Source organism: Nelumbo nucifera, chromosome 3 (assembly GCF_055504915.1).
Source record: "Nelumbo nucifera cultivar China Antique chromosome 3, China Antique-T2T, whole genome shotgun sequence".
In the NCBI taxonomy this organism is placed as follows: Eukaryota; Viridiplantae; Streptophyta; class Magnoliopsida; order Proteales; family Nelumbonaceae; genus Nelumbo; species Nelumbo nucifera.
This window is the reverse complement of record NC_142651.1, coordinates 1,601,170-1,610,107: the sequence shown is the minus strand read 5'-3', so window position 1 is coordinate 1,610,107 and position 8,938 is coordinate 1,601,170. Positions and strand designations below refer to the sequence as shown.

At 42.6% G+C, this 8,938-nt stretch overlaps 1 protein-coding gene across 4 annotated transcripts; it reads right to left on the bottom strand.

Annotated features, from left to right (window-relative positions):
• On the bottom strand, positions 1 to 2,452 carry LOC104593253 (uncharacterized). Of its 4 annotated transcripts, none has more exons than XM_088900097.1 (10): positions 2,313 to 2,452; positions 1,987 to 2,058; positions 1,820 to 1,891; positions 1,637 to 1,708; positions 1,445 to 1,515; positions 1,166 to 1,348; positions 1,005 to 1,076; positions 842 to 913; positions 677 to 748; positions 1 to 590 (listed from the first exon to the last, which is right to left on the bottom strand). In XM_088900097.1, the coding sequence occupies exons 6-10, from the start codon at positions 1,303 to 1,305 to the stop codon at positions 161 to 163; spliced, it is 786 nt and encodes a 261-aa protein (XP_088756223.1). In that variant the 5' UTR covers positions 1,306 to 1,348; positions 1,445 to 1,515; positions 1,637 to 1,708; positions 1,820 to 1,891; positions 1,987 to 2,058; positions 2,313 to 2,452; the 3' UTR covers positions 1 to 160. The 4 variants fall into 4 exon arrangements, with proteins under 4 accessions (XP_088756223.1, XP_088756224.1, XP_019052569.1 ...); XM_088900098.1 differs by lacking the exon at positions 2,313 to 2,452 and adding an exon at positions 2,166 to 2,304; XM_019197024.2 differs by lacking the exons at positions 1,637 to 1,708; positions 1,820 to 1,891; positions 1,987 to 2,058; positions 2,313 to 2,452 and having other exon boundaries at positions 1,166 to 1,234; positions 1,322 to 1,518.
• Positions 2,453 to 8,938: the final 6,486 nt, after the last annotated feature.

The following is an 8,938-nucleotide window of genomic DNA, read 5'->3' as shown; positions in this document are numbered from 1 at the left end:
AGTACAATGGTGTCCTGTATTCAAACAAACGCAATAAAGGAAATCCACGCTGGTTCTTGAGGATGGCAAGGCGGGAGATGGAGAGGTTCACAAGTGCTTTGAATTTGTAAGTCTTGAAGGTTCTTCCGAAAAGAGTGTCCAGTCTCCCAAAGACTGCCTCTTATTCGGCCTCCTCTCCGCAGATGATTTCTGAGACTCCGCATCTTCTCTTTCTTCCTTCATCGTAAACAAAACGCTTGATGGTCCTGGTTTTTCCAACAGAAGAAGTAGAGCAACTCCTTGGAAGGGCTGGCAAAAGGCTTCCCGGTGAAATCAGGTTGTCCAGTGGAGTTCTCTCACCAGAACAAGGAAAACAAAAAGAACAAAGAGGGAGAGAAAGCGAGGCATAGAGAGTATCGAAGAAGGAAAGAGATGAGAGTTTGAGTGGAGGGAGACAGAACTCCACTGGAGAACAGTTCTCCAGTGAAATCCGGTTCTCCAGTGAATTTCCCAAGGCATCTTGTTTCGATGCCTTGGGAAATTCAAACAGTTCTTCCAATTTTCCAAGTTCTGCAGGAATTCCACCAACCAGCTCATTATCATTCAGCTGCCTGCACATATTGTGGATTATCAGCCCTTAAACAAGAGTATACTTTATCCACATGCAGAAAAATTATATAATGGAATGCACACTTACAAATAGCTAACTTTTGACATATTCCCCAGTTCTGGGGGAATTTTTCCGGTAAGCTTGTTTTCATGCAAGTACCTGTACGACATCACCCACCATGATGTATTTATGGTATATAACAGTGAAAACCAAGGAGATTTACATGTATGCTACTAAGGTCATTGAGCTCACAATTTCCCTGTGTAAGACAGATTGCTAAGTATTGGTGGAATTGGACCAAACAGTTCATTCTCACTTAAATCCCTGAAGAACAAAATGAAAAAGAGAAAGATAGAAACACCTTCACTATCAGAACTTTCTGACAAACAAATCATCAAAAGAACATGCCACTTACAGAACTGCAAGAGCCTGCATTAGACCAATAACTTCAGGAATCTTCCCTGTAAGCCTGTTACCTTGAAGTGACCTAACATGGGAAAAGACCAGCTTTAAAACACTGATGGCAGGACCACAAACACAAGTATTAACACCAAGAAGAATTGGAGTAAGGCATACAATGTGGCCACTTGCAAGAAACCAATATTATAAGGAATTTCCCCAGTAATCTGGTTGTACGAGATATCCCTGAAATTTAAGGAACATACAGAATTGAGTGCAATGCGACATGTAAAGGCAACAAGGTACAAAATGGACATGCTTTAAGAAACATACAGGATTGTTCCCGTAAGGTTATTCCCCCTGTAACGAGAAAATAGATATTTAAGCTTAAACATTTAGAACTATAATGGATAATAAGAACATTGTTTGGTAGTACAGATTACAGAGCATACTCACAAATACCAAAGTCCTTTCAATTGGCATATATCAGGGGACAGTGTTTCAGTCAATGAGTTGCCTCGCAACCCCTTGTAAAAAAGAATTATGACGTTGGAGAATCAATTGACCAAGGAAAAAGTGAAAGATAAAACATCATCAAATCACAAAATAGAAATATGGGTCGGAGACTTAGAGGAAACAAATGCTCACAGATATTGTAGAACTTCGCTCCAATAGATTAACCTGGGTATTTCACCTGTAAGCTGGTTCTGGGCAAGATCCCTGAGAAAACATGTTACAAGTTTATAAGATAATAGCGTGTTAGGTTATCAGACATGAAGAGGGAGCCAATTTAGAAGTAGACACAATACACTGAAGATAACGTTAACTCACAGAGTTTTGAGATTTGGAATTTGAGACAAAGTTGAAGGTATTGGGCCCGTCAACTGATTATTCTTCAAAATCCTGCATTGAAAGATTCATGATGATGCATATTCTCGCAAAAAGGACTCTATTTCATTTAGAACTGCATATCCTCGGGAGCAAGCAGTATAACTTACAAATCTTCAAGTTGTTTGAGTTTGGAGATTGAGAAGGGTATATCACCGTAAAGAGAATTACCGGGCAAGTCCCTGATCACAAGAAAAGAGCCCACATGGTCGTCAATCTTCTCAAATTACATTCCCATTGAATTAAAACTCATAAGAGATGGTCAATCTGATTTGAGGCAAGAAATTACAAAGTTTTAAGAGAAACACAGTTGCCAATCTCATCCAGGGATTTGCCCGGTTAATCTATTTCCTTTCAAGTATCTACCCATAAAGAAATAAAAGAAGCTAAAGCAAGTGAGGTTAGGAAGATAAGAGGGGGGGGGGGGGAAGCATACAAGGTCTGCAAAATCTTCAGGCCTCCAATGGAGGGTGAAATCTCTCCACCCAGATTCAAATTCAACAATTCCTGTGCAAGGACCACCGCCACTGGTCCTTGCATACTTTTCGGGTAAAGCCATTATTTCTACATAGGAAGAGAGGCAGAGAAGAAGAAGAAGAATGAGGGAGTTGATGGAGCAGAAGAGAGAGAGGAGAAGAAAGTGGGAAAACCGAGGAAGAGAAAAAATGAAAATCGCAGGAGAAGATGGCGGGAGAGAGAAATAGAAACAAGAATGAAAAGTAGACACATGTGATACATGCAAAATAGAGGGAGAGAGAAGTGGTCAGAGGAAAGAGAGTTGTCTCTCATGCAACATGAAAAAGTTTTAATTTACAGAAATAAACAGTATTAAATAGTAAGATTGCATTAATTTACAGAAATGAACGGTATTAAATAGTAAGATTTCTTCGTGTGTAAGTTGGCACGTGTGAGGTTCTCATGAAATCCATTCCAATTACAGTAAGATTCCATTTGGCGAAAGGGGAGACCACCCCCTTTCATGAAATCCATTCCAACTACAGCAACTTTTGGGGTTTAATATCAATAAAAGTAATATATTTAAAAAAAAATAAAAAATATATTCACTTTTTAAAAATAATATCAATAAAGGGCAAAAACACTGTTTATCTTCTTCTTCTTGCCATTTGTTCACTAGAGCTGCCGTCTGCCGCCACCACCCGCCTCCAACAACGTTGCCAGAGGTGGCGGCGGTGGCGTTGGTGGTTTCTCTGTCCAACGCCGCCACCTCCGCCCACCTCTGCCTCCGCCTCCAGCAACGTTGCTGGAGATGGGTGGAGACAGAGGTAGCGGCGGCGGCAGGCAGAGGAATGACCACCAGTGCCGCTGTCGCCACCTCTACCTCTGGCCACCTCCAGCAACGTTGCCAAAGGCGGAGATGGAGGTGGGCGGAGGTGGCAGCGGACGACGGTGGCAGGCAACAGTGGACGGTGGCTCTGATGAACAAATAGCAGCAAGAAGAAGAAGATGAACAATATTTTTGCCCTTTATTGATATTATTTTTAAAAAGTTAACATATTTTTGATTTTTTTTAAATATATTACTTTTATTGATATTAAACCCAAAAAATTGCCCTTATATGCTTAGAAACCCTAGATTTTTCTCAGCTTTCTTGCGCGGGAATTTATTTAATCGGATTTGGTGATCTACTGGACTCTATGGAAAGAAAATGGTTTAGGATCATACTATTTCAATGATAAAAGAATTCATTATCTTGAAGCAAGAGAGAGAATTCAATATCCACTCAGTGCCAGCCAAAACGGCCAACCGACTCTCGTGAAATTAAATTCCTCCTCTCTTACTCTCTCTTTACTGGATGGAGTATTATAACGAGGAGGAGGCAGAGTGAGTCAAATGGAAATGAAGAAAGATGGTAAGCTCATGAGCCTTCCTATCGTAGTCCTTAAATACGTAATAGACAGAGCCACACAAATTTTTAACGTCTCGTGACTCTTGTCCAAAAGTTGCCCGTATATGCTATTATTTTAAAATGGCACTGAAATTTTGTGAGGATCAAATTCAAATTTGCCACTGAAATGGCATAATACCATTATTTTAAAATGCTATTAAGGCGAGGCCAAAGGCCTAGGCCTGGCCTCAACCTCAATTGCCTCTGACTCCACTAGCAAGGCTTAGGCCTTTGGGCCTTTGGCCTCAAAATGTTCAAGGCTTAGGCATCAATTCTATTTAAATATGAAAGTTTAAATAGAGGTAAAATAGAAATTTAAGACAAATGCTTTGTTTTGTATAGATTTGTATTTTGAAAAAAAAAAATACATAAGCATACAAATAATTAATAAATGTATAAAAAATAGCTTGCTTTATTCATATTCCGTATTGTCCATGCTTTATTCTTATCCACTTGCCCACTTACCCCATATTTGATGATCTATTTTACATCACATAGGTGGTCATTCTTCACTAATGCATACAAGTGCAAGAAATGAAATGAGAATGCTTCATTCTTAAAACAATATTGGTTCATATCTCTAAGCTTAAAGATTTGACTGTATTGTTTTGTTCTAGCGTTTAGATTTTAGGGAAAAAACTATTATGTTAAGATTCTAGCCATGCAAGGTTCAAAGTACTGATACAATATGCCATTGTATCTTAGGGTATTGATACCCATTTTTAAGGTATTTAAAAAACTTTTTTTAATAATTAAATAACATAAAAATAACCATGATTATAATGCAAAATTTTGAGAAAAAAGAAATAAAAAAAGATGTGCATGGTTCAAACTTCAAAGTGACGATATTCGATACACCCTTTTCGACGCATTGGGGTGTATTGATACTAATTTTGTGTCTAATATATCAAACAAGCCATATAAGATCTTAATTTTATGTTTTTCATGTATTTATTATTTATGAATATATCCTTTTTCTTTTGCTCGAGGCTTATGCCTCACCCTTATGAGACCCAACCACCTCGCCTCCGCCTTTAGCCTTTTAAAACCTTGCATAATACTACATTATCAAATCAATTACATTTGAATTTTGACAAATCCCATTACTTATCACTTTTTATGATAGTAATTGATTGGTTATAAACTTTTCCCATATCATGTATTATTGGTATCATACTTAGGAATGCTTACAACCTTGAGCATGTTTTGGAGATTGAACCAAACCCTTTAGTTTTTTAATACTTGTGAGCTGAAACTGAACCAAATCAACTGGTTAATTGAAACTGAACCAATGAGCACTCTTAATAATAGTGGGAGTCTGAATTTCCTGCCCAAAAGAACTCTACCCATATTACCCACATAACATTGCAGCCACACATGGAGAACATCTCATCCACCTACATAGTATTATGCACGAAGAGATATTCTTAATGCACAGGGGTAGTGTGTTGTGGGTAGGCGTGGGCAGAGTTCTTGTAGCCAAGAGATCCGTACTGTAATAGTGGAACCCCTACAAGTTGGTGGTTAAATCAAACTTTATGACTTGCCTTGTGCCAAAACTTCAGTGAACTGAAATATAATAGTGAAGATGATGGTTACCTTTCTCACAAACCCTAATGGTACATGTGCATTTAGAAAATAGCATTACCCCTCCATCTTTGTTGCAAATTGCAACACTTATCCCCTTACTCCATGTCAAGAGGTCAACGATAAAAAAAGAAAAGGGAAAATTCCACTTTAGTACCAAGGTTCAAAGTATCGATATGATACGCATTTTGGCTGTATCGCATCGGTACTTAGAAATGGTCGAAACACCTTTTTTTTAAGTTTTTTTCAAAGTTTGGTTTTTTGGGAAGCTTAAAATGTGTTTTTTATTACTAAAAAAAGTTGGGGGTCCAAACCGCTTGGAAAGAGGCGTTTCAGATCGTATCATTTTCAAAAGATACAATACGATACGCCTAAATATCGATACTTTAAACCATGTTTAGTACCCTGAACTTTGGGGGTAGTGTCAAGTTAGTACCTGAACTTTCAAACGTATCACTATAGTACCAAAACTTTCAAAAAGTGCCAAGTTGGTCCCTGCTATTAACCGACCATCAGTTATCTATTGAAAATATCAAAACTACCCTTCAAAAGAAGACATTATTCATTGTCTTCTACCTTGAGACTGAACCACTTGAGGTGTTTAAGATTCTAGACTAATGAAGTCATTGTCTACTACCTTTAGATGGTAGGCCCACCTCTAACCAAAATGGGAAGAATTTTCCCATAAATAAACACCAAACTTTCTCATTCAAACGAGGACCAAAATCCACTGTTTGGCACTGCTCACCTTCCTCATTCGTTCGAAACGAACAAAGGCGGCAGCTACCCCCTTCATCTCCCACCTCTCTCACTTTCAGTCGTTTCACCCTTCTTCTTACCAATCATTTCACCCTCTCTATTTCTTCCCAATCGCCACTGCAACTCACAGCAGCAGCGATCTGCTTTCTCCTAGCCATTCTACTTCATCAACCCCCTCCGTTTTTCATTGTTCCTTTGTTATTAATCGCACATATCAGACGATTTCAATATTGTGGCTCCTCCAATACATCACCGATCCCTTGTTTCCACACTCGTATACGGCATAACTAAGCGGGAGATAGCAGTAGCAGCTTAAGTTCCTTGACTTTGGATGTGATTCACACCTAAGGTATTGTTCATTCTCATAACTCTCGATCCCTACGATGCTTGTCAGTAGTCAAACTCCACCTGTTCACAACAGCAACAACTTTCATCTCCACGGTTGCACATAGGAGTGGCAATTGGGCGGGTTGGGTTGGGTTTGGTTTGGGTTGAGTTTCAACCCAACCCATCTAACCCGCCAACCCATTAATGACCCAGTTATATAAAATTAAATGGGTTGGGTTCAACCCAAACCCGCTTTAGCCCAATCAAACCCACCCAAACCCATTAATCTTATACTTTTGGACTTAAAAAACAAACTCTCTCTCTCTTAACAAACAAGTTGGTTGTAGCTTGGTGGTCATTGTAGTTATTATTTGATGAAGGAAGATTTGACCCGACCCCTTGGCCATACGACACGTGGAAACAACCGAGAGTGACCTGGCAGAAATGCCAGCTCAGCACGACAGTGGGCCCCACAACCTGAGCTCCGAGCTGAAGAGTCCCGAGCTCCCTCAAAGGGGAACCAACAACCCGAGCTCCGAGCTGAAGAGTCCCGAGCTCCACAAGGAGGAACCCGAGTTCTCCCTTTAAGGTCCTGAGCCTTACAAAAAGCACAGAAGGCAAAGACCCGAACTGCCCACCCAAGGACAGTTTGGGCCATAATTCTGTCCGAACTCAAGACTTCACCTCGCACACCACTTCAGCCCCAAGTCGCCTGATTGAATCGTACCTAATGCCCAGGAAGCCCGTACATGGAGGCGGCGCACCTGACCGATTAGGGGTCCGACACATGATAGCCGCCCCCCAACGGCCACCTGCCACCGCCATCTCAGACGTGGCAGGGACGGCCCTGACAAGGAACAGTGGAGGTTATGACACCCGAACTGGCAACTGGCAACTGGCAATTAGCAGCGGAGGTTATGACACCCGAAATGACCCCCGATCTGAAAGAGGAAGTGACCCGATCTATCAGAGGTAATGATACCTGAACTAACAGGGGTTCGAAAGTAAGTATACAAGGTGACTATAAAGGCCCCCATCTCATAGGGAAGAAGGTATGTGATTCTTGCGCTTTCTGGTCTTAGAACTCCTCATTTCCCTTGCCCTCTGAAGAGAACTAACTTGAGCTTCAGAGTGTTCTAACCGGGTTCCTCCCCGAAAGTCTCCATTTTCTTCCTTGTTTCAGGCACCTCCAATCTCATCAGAAGCGAGGTAACCGGCAGCTAGGACCGACCGGATTGCGCATCATCATTTGGCGCTGTCAATGGGAAGACTTCAAAAAGCCTCCCCTAACCTTTAACTCTCTCTTTCTCTTTCAAAGAAACCTTAGCTTCCATGGCTTCTCCCAGCAGCAGCAGGCACAATGCCGACTTGAGTGTTGTAGGGGAACACCCCCAGCCCGCCACTATGTGCATAGGACAGTTCATCATCCCCCTATCAATGGACGGAATCCCTAGCCTCAACGCACCAAGCATGGTGGCACCTGTGAACGTTCCCCTTCCCCTCCCTGTCGAGACAACCTTTGTCGAACAAGCTGTTGTCCCTTTGGCAACTAGCCAAAACCAATTCAATGACTTGATGCATGCGGGCGATGCAAGCCAAAATGTAGCAGTTCCAGCAACATCAGCTCCATCAGCAGCAAGTACTACACCACATTTCTCAGTATCACTATCAACAGCAGTTCCCCCAACTGCCTCTGAACCTACCACAACTCCCACCTCGGCACCCTGCTCCGAACCTGGCCAAGCCCTCCCCTCAGGGCGGGCGCCCTCACCGAGGAGGAGCCTCCCAACTCCAGGACCCCTCCAAGAGCCAGGCCTCATCCCCGGGCAGGAGGGAAAGACTAATCACCCCCGCCTCACAGCTCGCCGGCGGATCGGGAACCTCCTTGCCAGTCAAGTCAGCACCTCGACACTCTAAGTTTGAGCTCCCGCTCACAGAGAACTAGTTCGACATCCTGGCAGCGGACTACCAGCAGTCCAGGCCCTCTAAGTAGCAGCGAAGACGCCGAAGAAGTCATCGAACTACCACCCGCATCCTGCCCAAGCTCCGAGGTAAAGAAGCAAGTTCGGACGAGGTAAAAGCTGCCCCTATTCTTTCAGTCCCTTCCCCCTGTCATTAGAACTCCTTGCAGTCCCCATGCCCAAGGATTTCAAACTTCCTCCCCTAGACAAGTATGACGGGTCTTTTGACCCTAATGACCATGTCGATGCTTTCCAGTCCCAAATGCACCTGGCAAGGGCCAGCGAGTCTTGTATGTGTGTGGCGTTCACTACAACCTTCAGGGGAGTAGCCTGCACCTGGTACAGGAACCTGGCCCCCGGGTCGATAAGAAGTTGGACCCAGTTCGTACAGGCCTTCACCGCACACTTTGTTACTAGCAAGCGGTGCCCCCGCATCGAGGAGAGCCTCCTCGGAATAGTCCAGAAGGAAGGAGAGTCCATATGTGGCTATATCAAGCAGTTCAATGACGCATGCTTGCCCGC